Source organism: Oncorhynchus mykiss, chromosome 26 (assembly GCF_013265735.2).
Source record: "Oncorhynchus mykiss isolate Arlee chromosome 26, USDA_OmykA_1.1, whole genome shotgun sequence".
Taxonomy (NCBI): Eukaryota; Metazoa; Chordata; class Actinopteri; order Salmoniformes; family Salmonidae; genus Oncorhynchus; species Oncorhynchus mykiss.
This window is the reverse complement of record NC_048590.1, coordinates 28102766-28128354: the sequence shown is the minus strand read 5'-3', so window position 1 is coordinate 28128354 and position 25589 is coordinate 28102766. Positions and strand designations below refer to the sequence as shown.

At 44.5% G+C, this 25589-nt stretch overlaps 1 protein-coding gene across 1 annotated transcript; it reads right to left on the bottom strand.

Moving 5' to 3' along the window:
* LOC110506538 (retinal dehydrogenase 2) lies at positions 1-25589 on the bottom strand. The gene is made up of 13 exons (XM_021586223.2): positions 25359-25589; positions 13401-13505; positions 12690-12830; positions 9601-9730; positions 8159-8220; positions 7276-7404; positions 6894-7007; positions 3530-3632; positions 2347-2531; positions 1899-2063; positions 1497-1654; positions 1184-1258; positions 1-985 (listed from the first exon to the last, which is right to left on the bottom strand). Exons 1-13 carry the CDS (start codon positions 25479-25481, stop codon positions 913-915), a joined length of 1563 nt encoding a protein of 520 aa, XP_021441898.1. The 5' UTR covers positions 25482-25589; the 3' UTR covers positions 1-912.

Below are 25589 nucleotides of genomic sequence, written 5' to 3'. Positions count from 1 at the left end.
TTTTTGAGAGAAAAAAAACGTTTTTTACTAAAAAAATCTATGGTCCATTTTTTATATCTTATAATTTCATAGTACATAATTGTATAAACATGAACATAGATGGACATCGATAAGAAACTTACATTACGATTAAAATACATTACTCCTCTTCTTAGCAGGTATGACTAAAATTATTTTAAGAGGTTAACCATTTTTGTTTTCACGTTTACATTGGTCATACATTGACATACAGTGTTAAGTAGTAAAAGTTCAAATAAAAACATGAACAATTAGATGTCAACAATTGCAAATTCTAATTAACAGTTTCAATGGACTCATCCATTCATTTCTGAGGTTGAGAGCTTCAGTGGTCTTGGAATGAGCTGATATGCTTCCATGAATGTTACCTGGCAAATCAAAGCAATGATACATAATGACATACAGTAGGAGGTTTGACAATGATACAACATGACCACACTGCCTCCCAACACGCTACAATGATTAGCTGACATGGGGCAAAGCAGGGATGGAGGTGCGGTGCTTAAGTCTGTGAGTGTCCATCTCCTGGGGGTTAGGGGGGTTTTGGGGGGGACGTGAACAGAGTAGCCTCTCCCATCGTCTCTCCGAGTGCTTTAGTGTGGTTAGTGGAGGAGGTGGGTGATGGCAGTAGGTTGAGAAGAGGTTTGGTGTGAACTTGAGACCGCCGGTGGACACCGGGCTGATGGAGACAGCTGATGTTGATGTGAGGAATGCCCATGGGAGGTGAGGGAGAGGAGGGGGCAGGGAGTTTTCACAGCCAATAGAGTTAGTTGCCCATGGTCATGGCTAGTTGGGATGATCAGTGTGTTTTACCACCACAGACAGACACCCAGAGGGTCAGTGGTGCGCCTCAGAGGAAGTCCTCCTCCACTACGTGTGGTGTGGCCGGCTGCCTTAGGAGTTCTTAGCTGAGATCTTTATGGTGATGGTCTTCACCTCTGAGTATTCCTTCAGGCCACAATCCCCCCTGCAAACATACACACACAATGTCAGTTGAAACAGATTTCTAATGAACTGTAGCAAGCTTATTGTACAAAGCTTAATTTGGAAATATTTTACAACCAAAACTTTTCTCTATTGTAAGCACACAGTTTACATGACTACTTGCTTGGCTTTGGTCACACACTTTCAGACAGTGGGCTAGGAACCAGAAAATAATACTTACAATTCACGCCCGTTGCCAGACATTTTATATCCTCCAAATGGACACTGCGTGCTCAGGGCATTGAAACAGTTTATCCTAAATACACAAAACATACATCAAACATCATCTTTGATTCTTCTGCATTGTTTAATAATCGTGTTGAATGGTAATGCTGTCAAGACTGGTTAAATGAAGAGCATGCTGAGTGGAGTGTAGTTGAATACTGTATGAGCTACATACTGTAAAAAGCTACAGTAATATGACTCAACCTTTTATATGATCTATGGGGTTAACCAGGGACACATAGATAGTTATGATGATGAGAGGGTCTTACCAGACGGTGCCAGCCTGCATGGCTGTGGAGATGGTCATGGCTTTGGTGATATCGCTGGTGAACACAGCTGCCACCAGGCCGTACTCTGTGTTGTTGGCCCTTTCAATCACCTCATCAATAGTCTTGAACTTCATGATCTGCTGAACTGGTCCAAAGATCTGGAGTAGACAGTTAGTAGTATTTGTAAGATGACATGTTGAAACATTCCATGATGACATCCTTGCTTAGTCAGACCATTAAGTGTGTGGGGGGCAAGGCCATTAATAGACATTTTAACTTATTTGGAAACCACCTTCCGTAAAATCATAGGGCATGGAAAGTCATGTTTCAGTCATACTGGGAGTTTTAGTCATACTTTGTATCATTCATTCAGTGTACCAGTCAGTCAGTGTATCACCGTACCTCCTCTTTTGCGATGCGCATGTCATCCTTGACGTTGGAGAAGACAGTGGGCTCGATGAAGAATCCTTTCAGGCCCAGGGCTTTGCCTCCACATTCCAGCCTGGCTCCCTCACTGATGCCACTTCGAATAAACTCCAGCACACGGCTCTGCTGCTCCTGGCTGATCTGGATTAAGAGAGAGACGGGGAGAGGAGAGGAGAGGAGAGGAGAGGAGAGGAGAGGAGAGGAGAGGAGAGGAGAGGAGAGGAGAGGAGAGGAGAGGAGAGGAAGAAAGAAAGAAAAAGGAGGAAGCAAGAAGGAAAGCCAAAAGAGCATATTTAACATACAGTAAATAAAATACATTATATTTAGTCATGCACATATTGTGTCGATAACTGATATGTTTTGACATAGAGGGTATTGTTTGACTCCTCCCTCCCTTGCAGGGTCTATGGTCCTCTATCCTCACCTGTGGACCCTGCTCCGTGGTGGGATCGAAGGGGCTTCCTACTGTCCTCCTCTTGGCCCTCTCCACACTCCTACGCACAAACTCCTCATAGATGGGCTCTTCCACGAAGATACGAGAGCCTGCAGTGCAGCACTGGCCTGCATTGAAGAACACTCCCTGGTGGGCCTGCTCCACAGCCAGATCCACTGAGGAAGAGGAAGAAGAGTAAGAGGGGGCTCAGTATACAGTTCATTTTAGCTGCATGTGGTAGTACGTTATTACATTATGAAAAATGTTGATGAAATTCCATATGGTTCTTATAAATTACATGAATTAAAAGCGAATATCATTAATGCACATACACTACACATGCACAATCATGGTCAGAATGTTTTCTACCACTGTCCAGCTATTCTCTATGCTGCACATTTGCTATCTGACACCTGAGAGACAGGCCCCTGCCATGGCACGCAAGGGGTTAACGGAGTCCAGTGATTTATGGGTCTCGGCTGATGCAGGCGGCCAGGGCAGGTTCCATTCTCCTGATTTACGGGCCTTGGGGAGCCCCACTCGCGGCTGCTGAAAGCATTTGAAAGCCCCGGCACCCCCAGTTCAGTGAGACACTTAGAGCTAACATGAGAGCCATCCATCCATTGGTTTTCACAGCCCTGTGAAGCCCAGCGGAAGCTTTTGAAGATGCAAGAGCTCTCACTCCATGTGGACACATCCACTGTCTCATTTTGCATGTCAGACTAAATTATTGGACAAAAGATTGTAAATAATCCCCCTCGGCCCTCTATCAAGACAATGTCTTTAATAAGGCAGGGGATCCCAAACTTTTTTGTCCCGCGACCCCATTTTGATATCAAAATATTTTCCCCCAGTCTGATTTATTGCCTGGTCTTGTCCACTCTGTTCTAATGAGTCCTGCACAGCTTGTGGGCATTGTAGAGGGAAACAGTGATGGGATCATAATGTTTTGAAGCTTAAAAGGTTCAAAAGATAGAGCCAAATTTGCAGGAAAAAAAACAGAAATGGCTCTGTTTATTACAACCCCAATCTATAGCGCACATTTTATTTCAGCCTTTCTCTCGCGACCCTATTTTCAAATCAGGCAATGCCATATAGGGAACCCCTGCTTCCATCTGGACGACCACCTATGCGGAAACAGGAGGAACTAATAAAACAGTGTCATCAAACTTACAATCAGCGTCTGCAAAAATAATGTTGGGATTCTTTCCTCCTAGCTCCAGGGTTACTCTCTTCAAATTACTCTTCCCAGCTGCTTCTTGGATCCGCTTGCCGACCTGGGGAGGAACCGGGGCTTGGGTTTAGTTTACTCACGCAGACACAAGCAGACCTGTGGCCGGATCACTAAATGGATGCAGCCATTAAATAGCTTAGCAGGTTGGTTAGGCCCAAAACAAGGGATGCACCACTGGGCCCACAGAAACACAAGTGTGCCAAACACACAGCCAAAATATCTATTACAGGTTCTGGGAGGCTTCAGCAGAAAAGTTTCAGCAGCGAACAGCATCTCTTCTTAAATCAAGCGCAGGAAGAAGCAACCACAGGTTGTGTGGGTGGCAGCAGCAGCCTGGGCGTGTGGCACATTGAAACACCTAACTGTGATAAGTTGTAAAGTGATGCCTGTTTGGTGCAACGTGGGCCTACACTGCCCTGGCTGGCATCGCTGAATGCTGAGGATGATCTGAGGAGTTGGGAGTGTTTATCAAACAGCAGCAGGAGCTTTCCTTTCGACTTCTCTGTTCACAATTTTCCCCTCATCAAAAGTGCTCTCACCATTATCCAAATACTGCTGAATTCCACAGCCCTTTCCCATCTCCCTCCAGACTCACACAGTGGAGACGTGTAAAAACAGTGGTTCTCTAGTAATGCATAGCGTGAGCTCTCAGTGAAAATGAATCGCTTGCAAGTATTTGAGTCTGCCCAGCTGCTCTTATTATACTGATGTATTGTATTGACCCCAACATTATTTCTCAACACCATGAGATGAGATACATCCTTATTAAATAGAGACAAGCCTGAGAAAGAGAGCGAGCAACATTCGTAACCATAAACCAACAAGCACACTTCCTGTCCACCCAGGAGTCACTGACACACATGATTTTATTTTCCAGGAGATAGAGAGAAGACCAGCGCTGGAAGAAGATAGAGGGAGTCCCCCCAGTGGAAAAGAGTGATGCCTCATCTCTTTGCACGAACAATGTTTAACACTGGAATGTCTCACTTTCCCAATATTGCCAGACTGCGTTACTCTGTGTTAGGAAATGAGCAGGGCAGCCTGCTGAGTGTTCTTGTTGGATTGGTAGAGCAGCTGTGTGATAGGGACAGCAGGACAAACCTTCCTCTGGCAGGCAGGCAGGCAGGCAGGCAGCACGGTCTCTAAAGCTGTCCTGGCTGTCGCTTTCTTTGATGGCGGGGCTCAAGGGGTGCTGACTAACATGACGTTACACTGAAGTGTAAAGGAGACACGGTGGGCTGGCTCCCACTTGCGCCGCTACTGTGGAGAGTCACAGCCCTGAGTGTGTGTGAGTGAGTACAAGGATAAGGGACCGCTGACTCAATGGCCACCTGAAACCACACCCCCCTTCAAGCCTCTACCCATCCACCCCATCTACCCCCTCCAGCCTCTCAGAGGATGCTGTGTCCACTGTCCCCTCTCGCCCGGTGTGACTGAAACCCAAGGTGACTCACAGTCTGGGCATCTACATTCTCTCACAGCAGCGCTTCATCCACTCTGTAATTGACTCCAGATCACAGGAAACAACAACAGAGAAAGCAGTTAAAGACAACTGGCCACTTTTTGGGGAAATGTTCTGTAACCGTGGATGGTAAAAAAATTAAAAAAGAGGAAGGCTCGTATGTGTGTGCTGCCTGGTAGCATGTACAGTGATGGTGGAGAAAGCCCTGTGGATGTTCATTGGTTAGGTAATGGAGCATTGATCAAATGATTAAATTACTTAAGTTCGGGCTGCATGAATGGACTCTGAGGATCAATTGAAACCCTATTCAGCCTCATTAACTTTATTACTGCATTCAGGTTCTCATTAATAACCGTTCAGATGATTTGGACATCTGGGTCTTTGTCATCCGTACAGGGCTTGACAGAGATGTTGCAACAAAAATAAATAAATAAACAAATCCCTTATATTCTCAATAAAGGCCTGGATTTGATTCAACCACACAATTTAAATACATGTTTTTCTCCACATTATGTTAGTTTGCTTTGGTTACAGTGTTTCTGTTTGTCCCCTTATCACCAAGAGCAATCTATTATGTCTGCACATGCGTAGCAGTGTTGGGGGGTGCTGAATACCACACACACACAGTCACTCTCCTCCCTTTCTCTCCAAACAGATCCCCAGAGTCAAAGCAAAGATACTATAAACTCTAGGGCTTCTCTAAACACTACAAAACCTTGTTTCATTTACGACAGATACACGTGAAATATACGCAGGTCATTTCAAAACATATAAAATCCATCGATTTATGGCGCTTCATAATTATGTTAAGATTACTGTAGGTGCTCTTACTGCCTGAGGGGGTACATTTGTGGTTAGCAATAACAGATGTTTATAAAATGATCTAAATGAATGGAATTGGCAGTCATTCTGACTGATCACACAAGACGGAGGAATGCAATCCAACCACAACATCTCCTAATGCTCACTGCCTAACATGGTTGATCATTCCTAGTTTTCCATCAACATTTTTCCACTGTCTATGAAGGCGGCTGTTTTTCCTAGGGACCTGATAGACAACTCAATGTCTGTAAGGTACAGTAGCAGGTTGTCATTAGACTGGCTGGTACACTTATGAGCTAGTTTGTCTGTGACTGGTCTATGTATGTCAGTGTATGTACAATATGTGTGTGTGTGTGTGTGTGTGTGTGTGTGTGTGTGTGTGTGTGTGTGTGTGTGTGTGTGTGTGTGTGTGTGTGTGTGTGTGTGTGTGTGTGTGTGCGTGTGTGTGTGTGCGTGTGCGTGTGTGAAGTGTAGATGTGTGTGTTAATGTGTACATTAGTGTGTGTGTGTGTGTGTGTATAGTGTAGATGTGTGTGTTAATGTGTACATTAGTATGTGTGTGTGTGTGTGTGTGTGTGTGTGTGTGTGTGTGTGTGTGTGTGTGTGTGTGTGTGTGTGTGTGTGTGTGTGTGTCTGTGTGTCTGTGTGTGTGCGTGTGCATGTGCGTGTGTGTAGTGTAGATGTGTGTTAATGTGTACATTAGTGTGTGTGTGTGTGTGTGTGTGTGTGTGTACATTAGTGTGTGCGTGTGTATGTGTACATTAGTGTGTGTGTGTGTGTGGTAAAGTCCAGCAGCAGACTGCTCACCTCTGATCCCCCTGTGGTGAGAAGTAATGACAAGGCACGCAGCTTATGTAAGCACCTGTTTGTTTGTTATTTAGACTTCAATACAGGAACCCAATGTCCCCTAATTACAAAGCCCTCCATCTCTGCTGCTCTGCACATGTTGGCCACTGTGTCACTAAAAAAAGCAATAGGGACAGTGGATTATCCGTCAATCGCTTTGTTCATGGAAATTACCTCAGTTGATCCTGTGAAAGCCACTTTGTCTATGCCCATGTGCGAAGCAATCGCAGCTCCTGCCGTTGGCCCGAATCCTGGCAAAATATTGACGACTCCCGGTGGAAACCCAGCCTGTCAAAACAATATGAGAGGAAACAAGCTTTAGAGGAGAGGACAGGAGAGCCAAGCAAAACCCCAGGCAGTGTTAGGGAATCCGGACCCAACCCAACCTCCCTACCAGCAGACCAGAGAGAATGGACAGAACATCAAAAAGACAAGGGGCAAGAGAGACACACTGTCTCAGAGAATGGGAGAGGCCGAACACAGAGAGAAGACATGGAGGATGTGGATAAAGAGGCTCTAAGGATTGGGTTACTGTGGTGATTGTGCTGTACTGTACCTCTTTGACCAGAGATCCGATGTACAGGCAGGTGAGGGGTGTCTGCTGAGCAGGCTTCAGGACCACTGTGTTCCCACAGGCCAGTGCTGGACCTAGCTTCCATGCAGTCATCATCAGTGGGAAGTTCCACTGTAGACATAAACACCCCCCCCCCACCCACACACACACACAGGACATCAGACTCTTGACAAAGGGCGCTCACTCATACTCAATAACTCTTCACTGCTCTCCCTGCTCTCCCACACATTCCGTCGCTTACTCACTCATAGACTCTCACTTTCACTTGCCCAACGTAGTCATGACAGGAAATGTTCTCCCGCCCTATCTATTCTCTTCCCACATCACTGAGAAAACAAGGAAATTGCAACACATGTGCAGTCCTTAGAGCGTGTCATGGTACTACACAGGCGGGTGTTATTTCTACTTTACACTGAACCCCAGTAGGCCTCAGCACAGACCCACACACGCTTCCTCAAGCTCTTGCACAATCAATGCTCTGTTCTTACTTCTGTCCTCCTGTCCCTTGTCTCTTTCATAGTGCCCCCCCACTCTCCCTTTCTCTCTCTCCCCCTTCCTCTTCCCCTCTCTCTCTCTCTGAGCTTATACTGATCTGACACAGTCTCTTTCTCAGCCTGCCAACAGATTTACCCAAATATACACTCACTGATAAGCACGTCAGAGACTTCCAGGAACCTGCACAATATGTTTTAACAACAGGGCTGCCTCTGTCCCAGACCTCACAACCACCACCATCCCAACACCTTTCCTTCTATCCACCTCTCACTGCATATTGAGTGGGAAGCTTTGCAGATGTGGGAGAGTGACTGTTAGATTTGTCCTCTGAGACTAGACATCTGAATAGAAAACAAACTGGCACACTCACAGGGATGATCTGTCCACACACTCCTATGGGCTCGTGTCTAGTGAACGTCAGATAGTCTCCATCTGTAGAGGAACACACAAGAACAAGGCTCGTTACTATCCTCTGCTCAAGCTGGGTTTGGGAAATGAGCATGTATGAGACATTAGCAGAGCAGTGACCGGATTACACATCAAACACCAGGTGTCCATGTTGTGCTTTTGACCAACACAATTCATCTTGATCTAAAAAGGCAATACATCACACAGTACCATTCTTTTGTTACGCTACATTGAGCAAAATGATACGTGTCACTCTGTTTAAAGTCAGGAGAAAGCAGTGGGTGTTAAGTTGGAAGGATAGTTTCATTCCTCTTACATTACCAGAGTAAAGGATGATACTCGTTGAGGGTGTGCCATGTTTATTCATTCCCTACAACAGTAGTAATAACAATCGCTATGGAGTGGTAGAAAACTGAACAGTGTTTATTACAATAGAGTTATGTGATGTTCATGAGAACAGGATGGCTAAGGCTTCAGCTGATGAAGCATTGCTCCAGAGAGGAGGAGGAGGAGGAGGAGCTTGGACCTGGAACTAAGGCCCAAGGGTGGACTGGCCAATTGCTTCATCTTCCCTGGTGGCCAAGATAAGACATCTCAAAATCATCCAGGCCACAGAAACAGTTCTGTTTGTTTGCTCTGTAACACTGCTGCACATTGGAATAGTGCTAAAGACAAACTCTGAACAAGCTGAGGACTGGCTGGGTTTGGTGAAGAAACACAGGAGGGGCTTGAAGAGCGACCAGACCACAGTGCTAGTCCCAGGAGGTTGTCTTTCTTAGGTCCTCTGTTTTCTTGGCTACTAAACAATAACTTAACATGCCTGTTAAAAGAGTGTGGATGACTTGTATAGACTCTCTAATGCCAGACCCTCAGTGAGCAGACCCCATCTGGTCCTCAGGTGGGTCCCTGAGAACCATCTACTACCCAAACACCACCCCAACCCCTCGCCCAGCTAATGGTTGCTCTATGACAGAGCTGCGGAGTGGCTGTCCTAACTCCTATAGACTCCCCGTTGCGATGCTTTAAATTAGCCAGAACAGCCAGCGGCCCTCGCTCTTTAGTCCTGTCACTGGGCTCCACTGGTGGCAGTCTCAACAGGAGGGCGACCATTAAGGCTCAGATTTATAACTGGCCAGGGAGCAGCCATATTTACCCTCACATCACCTCTGTGCCCTCAGCACAGCTCATCTCCTGTCCCGCAGGCCCCCAGAGAGAAGCCTGGTGCTCCGCTTATCTGCTGCTAGCTAACTAGTAATCTTCACCTGGCACTGGCATCCACCACATACCTCTGACCTGTAACATTCTGCCTGGGTTCTAGTTCGTTGAAATTGAAGAGAATAAGAATTCAATGTGCTTTTGGCTACATAACGTACAGTCAGGAAGCCTGAGTTGGAATAGACTTACCCATTGGAATGGACGTTCCATGGATCTTGTCTGCGTATCCAGCATAGTATCTGAGCGTCTTTATGGTTCCCTGGAGGTCCACAAACAGGGTGGGCAGGAAAGGCTTCCCACTGTCCATGGACTCTATAGTCTGGAGAGAAATATATATTTAAACACAATCTTTGTCTTTTTGTTTTTTCCAAGAAACAGTGGGTCTTAAGATTATCTCCGGGGGGAAACGTGATACTAAAATAACATCATGCTACAGTGCCTATAAGTTATAAATCAACCTTTAAGACTTAGGGTTATTAGGTTGATTTAACACTATTATAACCACATCGGCAAAAGCGTAGTGCTTTTCTCCGGCATCTTTTAAAACAGTCCCCTTGTCCTGACATCTCTCTGTCACAATACATTTGTTTTAAATCTGTTCTTTTTTTACAATAATTATTGAAAAAATATGCTTTAAATTGAAAACATTTATGTTAATGTAAAGTGACATAGGATGTCTAGAAACATGCCTTAAAGATTCAAGTTATTATTATTATTATCTCAAGTAAAAAATGGACACACTTTTATATTTTAAGGGGGTCTTATGAAGATCCTTCTCTGATCTTCCGTGGTACATTACATGGCCATTAATATGGAGTTGCTCCCCCCTTTGGTGCTATAACAGCCTCCACTCTTCTGGGAAGGCTTTCCACTAGATGTTGGAGCATTGCTGCCAGGACTTGCTTCCATTCATCCACACAAACATTAGTGAGGTTGGGCATTGATGTTGGACTATTCGGCCTGGCTCGCAGTCGGCGTTCCAATTCATCCCAAAGGTGTTCGATGGGGTTGAGGGGTTGAGGTAAGGACTCTATGCAGGCCAGTCAAGTTCTTCCACACTAATCTTGACAAACCATTTCTTCGTGCATGGGGGCATTGTCATACTGAAACAGGAAGGGGCTTCCCCAAATTGTTGCCACAAAGTTGGAAACACAGAATCGTCCATAATGTCATTGTATGCTGTAGAGTTAAGATTTCCCTTCAATTGAACTAAGGGGCATAGCCTGAACCATGAAAAACAGCCCCAGACCATTATTCCTCCTCCACCAAATGTTACAGTTGGCTCTATGCATTCGAGCAGGTAGCGTTCTCCTGGTATCTGCCAAACACAGATTTGTCCGTTGGACTGCCAAATGGATAAGCTTGATTTATCACTCCAGAGAACGCATTTCCACTGCTCCAGAGTCCAATGGTGGCGAGCTTTACACCAGTCCCAGTCCAGACACTAGGCATTGCGCATGGTGATCTTAGGCTTGTCTGCGGCTGTTCGGCCATGGAAACCCATTTCATGAAACTCCCAACTAACTGTTATTGTGCTGACATTTTGTTAGGTTACAGACTTATTCTGTAATCTACACACAGTACCCCATAATGACAAAGCAAAAACTGGTTTTTAGAAATGTTTTCAAATTTACATAACCATTCAGACCCTTTACTCAGTACTTTGATGAAGCACCTTTGGCAGCAATTACAGCCTTGTGTCTTCTTGGGTATGACGCTACAAGCTTGACACACCTTTATTTGGGAAGTTTCTCCCATTCTTCTCTGCAGATCCTCTCAAGCTCTGTCAGGTTGGATGGGGAGCATTGCTGCACAGCTATTTTCAGGTATCTCCAGAGATGTTTGATCGGGTTCAAGTCTGGGCTCTGGCCGGGCCACTCACGGACATTCAGAGACTTACGCAGAAGCCACTCGTGTATTGCCTTGGCTGCATGCTTAGGGTCTTTGTCTAGTTGGAAGGTGAACGTTCACCCCAGTCTGAGGTCCTGAGCGTTCTGGAGCAGGTTTTTATCAAGGACATCTCTGTACTTTGCTCTGTTCATCTTTGCCTCGATCCTGACTAGTCTCCCGCTGAAAAACACCCCCACAGTGTAACCGGTGTGAAATGGATAGCTAGTTAGCGGGGTGTGCGATAATAGCTTTTCAATCGGTGACGTCACTTGCTCTGAGACCTCGAAGTAGTGGCCACGGCTTTAGTAGAGCGATAGTAGAGCGATGTGTGCAGAGGCTCCCTGATTCGAGCCCAGGTAGGGGCGAGGAGAGGGACGGAAGCAAAACTGTTACAACGGCATTATGCTGCCACCACCGTGCTTCACCGTAGGGATGGTGCCAGGTTTCCTCGAGACGTGATGCCTGGTATTCAGGCCAAAGAGTTTAATCTTGGTTTCATCAGACCAGATAATCTGGATTTTCATGGTCTGAGAGTCCTTTAGGTGCCTTTTGGCAAACTCCAAGCGGGCTGTCATGTGCCTTTTACTGAGGAGTGGCTTCCGTCTGGCCACTCTACCATAAAGGCCTGATTGGTAGGGTGCTGCAGAGAAAGTTATCCTTCTGGAAGGTTCTCCCATCTCCACAGAGGAACTCTAGAGCTCTGTCAGAGTGACCATCGGGTTCTTGGTCACTTCCCTGACCAAGGCCCTTCTCCCCTGATTGCTCAGTTTGACCGGGTGGCCAGCTCTAGGAAGAGTCTTGGTGCTTCCAAACTTTTTCAAATTAAGAAAGATGGAGGCCACTGCGTTCTTGAGGACCTTCAATGCTACAGAAATCTTTTGGTACCCTTCCCCAGATCTGAGCCTCGACAAAATCCTGTCTCGGGGCTGTACAGAAAATTCATTCGAACTCATGCCTTGGTTTTTGCACTGACATGCACTGTCAACTATAGGACCATATATAGACAGTTGTGTGCTTTTCCAAATCATGTCCCATCAATTGAATTTACCACAGGTGGAATCCAAACATCTCAAGGATGATCAATGGAAACAGGATTCACTTGAGCTCAATTTCGAGTCTCATAGCAAAGGGTCTGAATACTTATGTAAATAAGTACATACATTTTTATTATTTTTTAAATTTGTAAAAATGTCTCATGACCTGTTTTCGCTTTGTCATTAGATTGCTAAGGATTTTTTATTTATTTAATCAATTTTAGAATAACCCTGTAATGTGGCAAAATGTGAAAAAGTCAAGGAATCTGAACTGTATAGTGAATGTTCCTTTGAGCATGTTGCAAAAACAAAGAAGTCCGGGATCTGGACTGGACAGCACTGTGGTAGACTCACTGCTAGATAGGCACTGTCCCTCTCCACCAGGTCAGCCAGTTTAGCCAGCAGTCTACCCCTTTCTGACGCATCCATCCTCCGCCACACTGAACCAAGGGTGAAGGCCAGCCGGGCCGCCTGCACCGCCTTGTCCACATCAGCCTGTAGAAGAGAAACAGTTTAATGATTGAATCAGCCTGAGGGAGAGAAACAGATAAACAGTTTAATGATTGAATCAGCCTGAGGTAGAGAAACAGAGAAACCGTATCCAGTACACAGTTTAATGATAGAACCTTATCCAGTTAACAGGTGTTTCTCCACCTCCATTGAGACAAATAAAATGTGTCTGTCTATTCCGAATGATACTTAATGGATCTTCCATTTGCATTTTTTAAGGCTTGTTCTGCTTCAGTTATTCTACACAGAGGTGCTGATTTAGGAAAGGAGAGGAGGAACAGCCGAGCCAGAGAACCAAACCACATTAGACTAAACTCCCTGCCCGTTTGCTTTCCTTGTTTTTTTGGACACATAACTCACACATGGACAATGCATGAAGGAGAGGATGCCAGGACAGGGGTGGTGGGAAACACGTGTGGAAAACCCAAGCGTAGCTCTGTCTAACAAACATCTAATCCTCAAACACTGCAAGGGAAAGTACCTGTGTTTTCATTTCTGAAAATATAAGATATGGGAATGCAGAAACTACAGATTTGTTTTTATTTTCTACAATACCTTCTCTGCTTCTTGGACCTCACAGATCTGCTCTCCGCTGGCTGGGTTGTAGACTGGGAAGGTCTTTCCGCTCACAGAGTCTTGCCACTCATTGTTGATGAAAATCTGCAGGGAGAAAAGATGCAGCGTTCAGTACACAGGATGGAGAGGCCCATGTGAGAGGGGAAATCTGGTTCTAGGAGCAGCTCTGTTTCTCTCCAGAGCCTATTCAGCCATTCCTGCTCTAAAGAGGCACAGGGGCCCTGGTATAACATTTTACTTGTGCAGTTTTCTCAACACACAAATGCTGAATCAAGACAGAAGTATTTACCTGATCAAATAAGAAATGTGCTGTTAAAAATGTGCTGTGTTTCATGATTAGATTATTGGGATCAGTTTGAGAGGGAGCATAATTGTAAGGTTGGATCATTGGTAATGTGTGTTATATTATTTAATAAAAACGTATTGTTTTGTTACCGTGGTGCAAAAAAACCAACCTATTCCGTAACTAATGGTAGTTCCTGATAAACAGTCTAGTGAGAGTGAGCCTGGCTCCTACAAGTGCCTCTCAGTTCTTGTGTAAGGGAGGGAGAGAGGCAGAGAGGCAGGGAGCCAGACAGGCAGGGAGAGAGAGAGAGAGAGAGAGAGAGAGAGAGAGAGAGAGAGAGAGAGAGAGAGAGAGAGAGAGAGAGAGAGAGAGAGAGAGAGAGAGAGAGAGAGAGAGAGAGAGAGAGAGAGAGAGAGAGAGAGAGAGAGAGAGAGAGAGAGAGAGAGAGAGAGAGAGGGAGAGGGAAGAATCTGTGGAAATGTGGACAGAGATTCCTGCCTGCCCCGCATGGCTCTCTGGGGAGTACTCCAACATCTAGACAAAGAGGTGGGGGAGAGATAAATCCCTATCAGACACCAGACACCCCCTCACTCTCTCATACACACACACACACACACGTGCGCACACACATACATAAACATATACACACAGAGAGAGAGAGAGAGAGAGACACACGTTTCACAACATCGCTGCTCGTTTATGAGATCATAAAACACAGGCCACACTTGGTTTCTGTGATGCGTTAAAGCAAGCCGTCCGTTAAACAACCACCTGGGATTCCAAACGGACTCTTTTCAAGCTCAATAAAGACACCAAGAAAAACAAATGTTTAGACAAAAAACAGAAATGGTACATATCTCAAGGAATTGGCCTGAGTTTAATAACAGTCCTCTGAGCTTCATTTTAAAAGCCCCCTAACAAACTGGTGTGATTTGATTATACAAATGTGACGGATGTCTTATGTAAGAGTAAGGTAAATTAAAGATGTCTCTGTCCCGTTGGCTTATTGACATGTTTTGGTCTATCACAGCGACTCCTCAGACACTGTTTTTAATTAATGTCAGTCTGTCTGATAGATGGGGTGTTAAGAAAACATCTGCTGGCTTAAATCCTCCTGTATACACATGTGCTCTTACCATACTTTTATTTGAGAGGGAGAAAAGATACACTGAGAGCAGAACTGAAAGCAGGGTTCAAGTGTCCCGCTGGCCCAGGCCTCTCTAGCTCTCCAACATGTTTACCAACGTAAACTTAGAGGCTTAAGCACAATTTAATTGGCTGTAAACTGTGAGGAGTGTTTACTTTAGGGCAGGTATAAAATGCCAGCTCGCTTGGAAACCATTCAAGACTCAGCACACAGACATCACTCTCACTCCCTCCCACTCACTCTCTCCCGCAGTTGTCTGCTTTACAAGAAGAACCTTGCACATGAATAACTCATGTTTGAGTGTTCAGGTGTTCGGTATCTGCCTGTACCACTCTGCGGGCCATACCATACAAACTTGTATACCATTTCAATGAATCTGTATTAGCCTGCCCTGAACACTTCCCCACACACACAACAGATAGAAACATGCCCACTGAGGGTCCTCGTCCAACACATCCCAGCACAGCACACAAAGTGGACCCACAGTCATTTCAGACAGCAGAATCGACACAGGCCCCCAGTGGGCTCTTTCCCATCCACATCCCAGACTTTATTAGTGGCCTCTCTCCCAGCCACAGCCCAGCCTTCTCAATGAGTTCTCTCCCAGCCACAGCCTTGCCTTCTCACTAAGTTATCTCCCAGCCACAGCCTAGCCTTCTCAGTGAGTTCTCTTCCAGCCACAGCCTAGCCTTCTCAGTGAGTTCTCTCCCAGCCACAGCCTAGCCTTCTCAGTGAGTTCTCTCCCAGCCACAGCCTAGTCTTCTCAGTGAGTTCTCTCCCAGCCACAGCCTAGCCTTCTCAGTGAGTTCTCTCCCAGCCACAGCCTAGCCTTCTCAGTGAGTTCTCTTCCAGCCACAGCCTAGCCTTCTCAGTGAGTTCTCTCCCAGCCACAGCCTAGCCTTCTCAGTGAGTTCTCTCCCAGCCACAGCCTAGTCTTCTCAGTGAGTTCTCTCCCAGCCACAGCCTAGCCTTCTCAGTGAGTTCTCTCCCAGCCACAGCCTAGCCTTCTCAGTGAGTTCTCTCCCAGCCACAGCCTTGCCTTCTCAGTGAGTTCTCTCCCAGCCACAGCCTAGCCTTCTCAGTGAGTTCTCTCCCAGCCACAGCCTAGCCTTCTCAGTGAGTTCTCTCCCAGCCACAGCCTAGCCTTTTCAGTGAGTTCTCTCCCAGCCCCAGCCTAGCCTTCTCAGTGAGTTCTCTCCCAGCCCCAGCCTAGCCTTCTCAGTGAGTTCTCTTCCAGTTCATCCAAGCTGAGTGTTCTCAGGCGCCTAACATCGGGGGCCACCTTTAATCTGACTCTCATTAAGAGCACTTCATAAAAGTGTCAGTGACGACGAGGAGCTGAGGGCCTGCTACAAAAACAGAAAGCCCTATAGAGCACGGAATTAGTTTTAAAATGTATAGGGGCCACTGTAGTGGAACGTCCTAAATCAGGGGAGCCCCCTGACAGCCCCGACAGTCTGAGCAAGAATGCAGTCCGTGGGTAGCTTTATGCACGGCGTAACCCCTCTCACAAGGCACCGCCGAAGGAGAGGGGATAAAACAGGGGAACAGTGGACCAGGCCGCCATCTAAATCATGGCTAGAAAAGGACAACCATCAGCCACCGTTTGGCTCGGCCCTCTCGGGGCTCAGGGGGCTGTTAGACTTTTGTCTCGTCCCATTCAGAGAGTTGATTAAGACGACAAGGCTGCACACTAAATCAACTCTCAACGTTTCTTAAAATTGCTTTTAGGTTCATTTAGAAACGAAGGGGAAAAAAACTCAGATGGAAACTCAAGTGCAAAAGTGCAAATTTTGAAATGATGTGTTTTCTTTTTGTTTTTCCCATCCCCCCGTGGTGTCCTTGCTCTCACCACACATGGCGGTTTCATTTGTATACAAATAATTATCCCCATATAAGTACTCACTGCCTTTGATAAGGGGCCATTATAAATAAATTGACCATGTCTTAGCTCCAATCAAGTCTAGCAAAATGAAAAAAATAACAGCTACAGTGCCAGTCAAAAATTTGGACACACCTACTCATTCAAGGTTTTCTTTATTTTGACCATTTTCTACTCTGTAGAATAATAGTGAAGACATCACAACTATGAAATAACACATATGGAATCATGTAGTAACCCCCCAAAAATTCAACAAATCAAAATATATTTTAGATTATTCAAAGCAGCAATCCTTTGCCTTGATGACAGCTTTGCATACTCTTGGCATTCTCTCAACCTGATTCATGAGGTAGTCACCTGAAATGCATTTCAATTAACAGGTGTGCCTTGTTAAAAGTTAATTTGTGGAATTTCTTTCCTTCTTAATGCGTTTGAGCCAATCAGTTGTGTTGTGACATGGTAGGGGTAATATACAGAAGATAGCCCTATTTGGTAACAGACCAAGTCCATATTATGGAAAGAACAGCTCAGATAAACAAAGAGAAATGACAGTCCATCATTACTTTAAGACATGAAGGTCAGTCAATCCGGAACATTTCAAGAACTTTGAAAGTTTCTTCAAGTGCAGTCACAAAAAAACATCAAGCGCTATGATGAAACTGGCTCTCATGAGGACCGCCACAGGAATGGAAGACCCAGAGTTACCTCTGCTGCAGAATTACCAGTGTCAGAAATTGCAGTCCAAATACATGCTTCACAGAGTTCAACAGACACATCTCAACATCAAAACTGTTCAGAGGAGACTGTGTGAATCAGACCTTCATGGTTGAATTACTACAAAGAAACCGCTACTAAAGGTCACCAATAATAATAAGAGACTTGCTTGGGCCAAGAAACACGAGCAATGGACATTAGACCGGTGATTTGAGATTTTTGGTTCAAACCGTAGTGTCTTTGGAAGACGCAGAGTAGGTGAACGAATGATCTCCGCGTGTGTAGTTCCCACCGTGGAGCATGGAGGAGGAGGTGTGATGGTGTGGGAGTGCTTTGCTCGTGACACTGTCAAGGCACACTTAATCAGCATGGCTACCAAAGCATTCTGCAGCGATACGCCATCCCATCTGTGTCACGTCCTGACCTTAGAGAGCCTTTTTATTTCTCTATTTGGTTAGGTCAGGGTGTGATTAGGGTGGGCATTCTAGTTTTTCGTTTTCTATGTTGGCCTGGTATGGTTCCCAAACAGAGGCAGCTGTCTATTGTTGTCTCTGATTGGGGATCATATTTAGGCAGCCTTTTCCCACCTGTTTGTGGGATCTTGTTTTTGTGTAGTGCCTGTTAACACTGCAATTACTTCACGGTTCGCTTGTTTTCTGTATTTGTTTTGGTGAGTTTCTTTGATTAAAACATGTGGAACTCTACGCACGCTGCGCCTTGGTCCATTCATTATAACGAACGTGACAATCTGGTTTGTGCTTAGTTGGACTATCATGTGTTTTTCAACAGGACAAAGACCCAACACACCTGTAAGGGCTATTTGACCAAGAAGGATGGTGATGGAGTGCTGCATCAGATGACTTGGCCTCCACAATCACCGGACCTCAACCCAATTGAGATGGTTTGGGATGAGTTGGACCGCACAGTGAAGGAAAAGAAGCCAACAAGTACTCAGCATATGTGGGAACTCCTTTAAGACTGTTGGAAAAGCATTCTAGGGGAAGCTGGTTGAGAGAATGCCAAGAGTGTGCAAAGCTGTCATCAATGCAAAATGTGTCTACTTTAAAGAATCTAAAATATAAAATATATTTTGATTTATTTAACACTTTTTTGGTTACGACATGTTTCAAATGTGTTATTTCATAGTTTTGATGTATTTACTACTATTCTACAATGTAGAAAATGGTGAAAATAAAGAAAAACCCGAGAATGCGTAGATGTGTCTAAACTTTTGACTGGTACTGTATGTCAGTCCCAAAGCCTGTTTTAAGATGATAACTGACATGGGAAAGTTATATGTTGTGTGTATTGTACAAATAGGAAAGGAAACAAGTGGTGGGATCCAGACCTCTCACAGTACACCAACATGAAGACAACTGCTAAAAATGCATAGAACCTTTACACTGAATGAAATCAATCGATTTGTGCTCATGAGGGAATGCTTCAAGCTGTGTGGTTTCTTATTATTTGGTAAACACGCAGGCCATTTTGGTATTACAGAAAGTTGGCAGAGTTTGTGCTCCCGGTGCAGCCGTGACATCTGATCCTCCTACAACACACACAGAGAGAGAGAGCTGCCTGGCGTGGATGGGAACTGGACAGTCTGCAGATAGGTCAACACTTTATGCATGGGCCACAGGACAGCTGCAAACATTTAGCAACCCCCATGTTTTTCTGTTAAAACTGTCAATCTCACATTGCTGACAGTACTTGTCTGTTTGGCTGATGAAATGATGAGACATGCGTGCCTGAAGCCAACGATGAACATAAGGTTTACAGAATACATGTTTCTGATCACATCAGCGTGGCTCTATTGTTCACTATAAAGGGCACAAATGTCAATATGAAAATAAGCTCTGCTTATCTACAACATGCTCTCAATGCAATGGGACTAGGTGGTGATCACCTCGACCAAGCAAAAGGTAGATATATTTGGGAGTCCCCTGAGAATACATGTGCAATCAGCAGACATTGAGAAACTAAAGAGTAATGTTCCATCAGTTCAGTGAATTCAAGGCGCAGTCCTGCTGATCCATTTCTCATCTGCCACTGTGATCTCTCTGGAGGCTGCTCCACAACTGCACTTGGGAGTGAGGGCAGGCAGGGGATGCCAAAGTACTCACAGCAGCCAGCAAAACATCTGTTTGGCCTCTAGCGTCTTCTCATGGCTCACACGCTTAAGGAATATTTAATGGGACTCATTTCTCGTCCATTTTCAGGAGGCAGGAGAGAGTTAAAAACATACATATATGTTTATACACAGCAGGCCAAGATTCCACAGCCAGACGGATCCTGATCAGGGCACCTGCAGCTTTCGTCTGCACAGGAAGTTTCATATCCTTTCCTATCACAGGACCTCTATTTCCGCTCTGTTTTCTGGATCTGTTTCAAGACATTTATAATTACTACTGTTACAAGCGAGGGGAGGGCATGTGAAACTGGAGCCCAGTTGGTGTTTTTTCCCCAGTCCTCCTGACACCATAGAACCTTCATGTTTTCCATTCACACACCCGGAGACAATGCCACCCTGCTCTCCTGGGTGTGGAGGGGACGACCCCGCTGTCACCGACTGGCAAACATCTTTGTCTTGACTGTGTGTGTGGTGAGAAAGTTGAATCTGTTCCCCCTCACTCCTTAACGCAAGAAACAGAAATTCAATAGGAAACTGTGTTTGAATATGAATTGTCATTTGTTCAAATGGATGGAACATGCGGGAGTTGGAGTTGGGCGGCACAGCCTCTTCTAAGCCGCCATGTGGTGCCAATGTCTACAGAGTCTGAGATTGACACTTTCACTGAGGTACACTGAGTTTGTCTTTCAATCAGCTGTATCATCTGTGCAGATTTCAAACATAACATTTATCCTAATTAAATAAATATCTGTGTTAAAGAAATAGCCTAATTTCATAAAATAATATTAGGGATATCAAATCCCCGATTTTCATAAAGAGCATAAGCCTTTAAGACTGAAAGACTTAACCATACTTTTCTAAGGGTTCAAATGATCAAAATATTACCTTGATGTAAGAGTAGAATATTCTATGCTTCCACTACATTCTGTCAGTGGGAGAAATAACACAAATAAATGTCATCTGGGTAGAATATAACTACAGTGATCCACTAGTGATAAGGGGTGACTGGGGCCTGGTGACTATGACTTCATGTCTGGCAGACTTCTGCTCTCTGTGTATCTAAGACTCTCTAGAGGGGAGAGTTTTTTATGGATATCAGAGGATTTATGGAGCCAGCAGTTTTTCACAATGACACCATAAGGATTTACACGTTCCATGTCAACCGGCCTGAAGACTTAAGGTATAGAAGTTAATGGGATAACCTCCCTGTCACCGGGCTTCCTTAAAGAGTGATTAAGAGACAGGCGACGCGATGTTGACGCCTCTGCTCAGACGATAATTTACACTCACTGCACAAACAGCCATTTCACAACGACGGACATATTCATGGTACCAAGCTCACCCTGTCACAACCAGGGATGTGTATAACTGCGTTTGTGACTGTGTGTCGGAGAGAAAGAAGGGGGAGAGTGTGAAACGAGAAAGAGAGGGAATCGGAGAGAGAGAAGAAGAAAAAGTGAACACTCGCTGTGCTAGTTGTGATAAATCATTCAGTCTCCCAGTGTCCTCCACCTTGGGGTTTGTTTGATGTTCATCGCAGTAAGATGGTGGTTTTGAAGTGAAAAACTCCAGAAGTGCAGGTCAGGTTCTGGCAAGGCAGGTCACTGACCCACACTGTGAGACAGGCCCAGAATTTACAGCCCAGTGGACAGCACCTAGCATTGGGCAGCCCCAGCCTTCATCTGTACTATCTCAATCAGTGACGGATTGATGGGGCCTCTTTCATTCATCCACATTGACTGACTGACTGGACTTCTCACAGATTAGTTTACAAAACCCTCCCTTGCTTCAATATGCAGGTTATAGATTCCTATTAACGTTAAAGTTAACGTAAGCCAATCTGGAAAATAAAAGCCATTATTTACATTGGGAAGCTATATAATGAGCATGGCACTGCGTCTAGTTAAAGTCTGGTATGTTTGAACATTGTGAAGGTTGCATACGCATAGCTCTTCCTGTTTCACTGCATTTGACACAGTTGAAAATTAAACCCTATTTGGATTAAAGCCCAAATTCCTCTGCCAGGATTCACTGATTTATAGTCCTCATTCCCCACAGTCTATGTACGCTCACAGGTGTAGGATCTTAATTTGAGCACCCTGTTACAGGAGAACTGCAATGCTGGAACAGTAAAACTTGTGGTGTATTTAAAGTTTAGAAAGGCTTCTGAAGTTTGTAATATCCACTTTGAAATTTCAGACTTGGTTATCCCTTACGAAAAATGTATCAACCCCTACAAAAATGTTCATGAATTATAATCCACATAATAATTCACATCTCCTGTTGCTGCAGGATTATTTTCTCAACTCAAGATCCTACATCTGTAAAAGTACACTAAACTACAACCGTGCTACAGTGACTCCAGTTTACCATTAACTTCAGCTACTTCTGTCCTACTGACAATGAGGAATCCCTGCATAACAGTTTTATAGTAAACAATGACAGAAAAATGTCTACACCTTGGCCGCTCAAACATTATGCAGGATCATACACACTAAGTATCAAATCAAACACATTTTGTGACCTCAACTTTGCATTTCCAGGTGTCTCTCTCAACAACTTGAAGGAGAATGTGCCAGAAATGCTCCTTCCCTCCATCTCTAAAGATTTATTCTTCTAGGTGTCTGGTTTAACGACTCCTAATCATTGAGCGGTGTGAGAAGCCACCCGGGCCAGAGAAATCACCCCCTAAAACCCTGAGAACACTGGCTCTGTCTCCATTCATTAACTATACACCACACAGTTTATCCTTCTCCTCTCTCTCCCCGGTCTGCAAAAAGCTCAAATCATCAATAAATGCCCATCGGGGTAGGTTAATTTATGGCTTCCTTCGTGGCGCTATCAGTCCTGCGGACTACCTCACAGACTGAGAGCTCTAAAGCCGACTCTCCTGTGACCATTCAAACGCTATGTTTTTATACTGGCTTAGACTCTTACTACCCAGCTGGTTTTAGGCCACAAGCTATGGTGAAGTGGGGGTAGGGTAGATCGAGGAACAGAGACCCAAGCGTCCTCTTTTTACGGCTGTAGCTACAGGAGAGCGGGGTGTGAAAAAGTTAGATTTTTTTTATAACAAAGCAAAGTGAGACCTGAGCAGACCTTCCAAAGTCTCACTGATCTGCACAATCCCACGCAGGGAGGGAGATCGCTTAACTGACATGTTCACACAAATGTCTCTTTGACGGCAAACAGTTCATTGCTCAGTGAAAGGGACAAGGATAAAGCGTCTATGGCGATAACACCTCTCTATCTCACACCTCTCTACAGTCACTGTTGGTACTAAACATACTATGGCCATATCTTCAAGGACACACTATTAGTAACATCCATTTGCAAAACAAAACTGTTGACTGAAAAAAAGACATGCCCAGTCATGGTGACTATCTCAAACTGTATTCATATTCACTTATCAATGATCATGTTTTACAGTAAGTAGAAAAAACATCAACATACTCAAGCTCATGTGAGACCAAGGAAACAATTCTAACCCTGAGTGCAAGGAGCTGCGTTACAAGCATGTTCATTCTCAGCTCTCTACTGGACGTCTGGCTGCAAAAGGCAGAGGCACATCACACAACTAGCCTACAAGGAGTGGAAGAATGCATAGGGCTACACAGAGAGCATGCGCCCACAGTCCAGAAGGCCAGCTCTTTCCTAGCTAAGGACCCTGATCGCAGTGTTCATTCTCCCCCTGGCAGGCAGGCGGTGGGCTGGATAGAACATGAACAGGGTGTGAGGAGAGGAGCGCCTGCATCAGGGGTGGCCATAAATCAGTGATCTCCTGCCCCCCATGTCCACCAAACCAACAGGGACTGGAGGATTCAAATTCCTGGGGGTTAATTCACCAAGCCCTGCGCTCCCTAAAGGTTCTCCTATACATTCCACCCTTTGCGTGCATTCTTTTAAATAATACTAAGCATGAGGGAGGTAGAGAGAGGGAGAGAGGGAAGGAGAGCTGATAGCATGACTGTGCACATAAGACAGGCATGCTAAACCAGTTCTCCTCTTATGGCGAGTAGACCACTGTAAGTTGCTTGTTGCCTCAGCGAAGTGCCCTTTGAACTTACAACAACAAGGTGTGAGGCTAACACTGATTACAACACTGTACTTCATATTGTGCTGTTATGGAGCTCTCCTCAATAAGAAGTGCCCTTTACTCACACTCATGGCAATAAAAGCATAGGATTTGAAACTGCAGAAGGAACCATGCTACAGCAAACAGACAAACATCCACATTATTATACATGTTTGGATGGTGACTCTACAGTCAGGTCCTAGTGATTTGATTAAATGTATACCAGCAGTAAGTAAAGGGGGAGTTGAGAAACAGCCTATACTGGGTCTATACTGACATCACATATTATTCTCATTAATGAAATCCTCAAAATGCAAGGATACATTTTGTGAAACAATAATGACCAAAAATATGACACTTTCAGAGGAAGCCCTTGGAGTCTGATTCCTGCTATTGCTGTGTAGGCCTACTTAAACGCCAACGGAGCCCATAATAACCAACCACAAGTGTAACGGCACAAAAATCTATTCAAATACCATTCAAATACAATATCTAGGCTATAGAGTACACATCAAATAAAATATGTAGGAAACATGAGACTTGTGATTGAAATAAGTCTTCACATTTCATCAAGTGTTCTTGCGTAATTTTGCATGAGGTCAGAAGAGTCATGCGGACTTCTAAGGACAACAATGGACTAGAACACCACGACTTTGCAATTAATTCCGTGAATCTAATAACTTATTCTGAATCATAGTAAAATTAATAGAATTTACAACATGCGTAAGGGGTTCTGAAACCAGTGAAATTGCTTCTTACGGTAGGCAAAGAAACCAAGACCCTCCTCATTTTATGTTCAAGCTTTGATATGATTGAATACAATTAGTTTAAATACATATTTTGAAACGAAATAAAAGCACACTTAAGATAAAATATGACAATAGGCCTATCAAATGTATATCAGACCAAACCATGGATTTTTACAACAAAAATATATTCCAAAGTGAACATTTTCAATTCAATCGTATTTTGCAATTACAGGTGTGAATGAATCACAGCAACAAGGTATTTGTTCTAATTGTATGCAAGTGATATAAGATACCTGGGAATCATGTTTATAATCAATAAATAGTTAATAACATGCGTTTATTATCAATCACATAACGGCAGGTTACGGGACGTTTATTCTATCTGGACAGAATTGCGTAACGACAACATTCTATCTGGAAAAAATGCTGACCTTCACTAAATGACTGCTGTCACCTGTGATAAATACTATTCATTGTAGCCACTGCAGATGACATACAGACTATATGAGTCATGGTGAATATAAAAGTGAAATAAAAACCACCTGTGCAATATAATTATGTTGGCAGCACTGTTAATCATTCAAACATGCCTTGGAAAACACTCGATGTGGCCGTATGTGATAACTTTTAGAAAAGTTTCTCACATACTGTACGCCACATGTTGTTGAGCTGTATTCTATGCTATGAGTTGAGCAATGAATGCGAGAAAAGATCTGAAACCAATTTTACGAGGGTAACTCCAAAACTTGAATGAACATTTTAAACCGGACTCAATCACCTGTACTGTGCGCAAAGACATTGGCTAAATTGGGCAGTTACACACTTTGAAAATTGTGTCTATCATCTACAGACAAATACCTTTAGGGGGGAAATATTCTGCATAATAGAAGAGATATGATACATTGAACATAATATGTGACTCGGAGTAAGTAAGTTTAAGTTGTTTCACAGACCTTGGTGTACTTGATCTCCGCGTTGGGCACCGGCGAGGGCATCAGCTGGAGAGATGCCATGAGCGCAGCGGCATCGGCGTCGGTCTTCACTTCACCAGGGAGTTCGATTTTACTGGAAGTCATCGCGCCTGCCTCCGTGTGTCTGTTGCAGATGCGTCTTCGTTTTTTTCTACTGATTTCTGATTAGGACTTTGGAATCCTTCCTGTGTTTATAACCAGGTGTCAGCGGCG

What these genes read in the sequence shown, in the direction of transcription:
- LOC110506538 (XM_021586223.2), bottom strand. Translation starts at nt 25,481, where the DNA reads ATGACTTCCAGTAAAATCGAACTCCCTGGTGAAGTGAAGACCGACGCC. An exon ending in CCACGGAGCAGGGTCCACAG is followed by an intron (nt 2,064 to 2,346) that starts GTGAGGATAGAG and finishes CTCTTAATCCAG; the next exon opens with ATCAGCCAGGAGCAGCAGAG. An exon ending in TGCGCATCGCAAAAGAGGAG is followed by an intron (nt 1,655 to 1,898) that starts GTACGGTGATAC and finishes TGTCTACTCCAG; the next exon opens with ATCTTTGGACCAGTTCAGCA.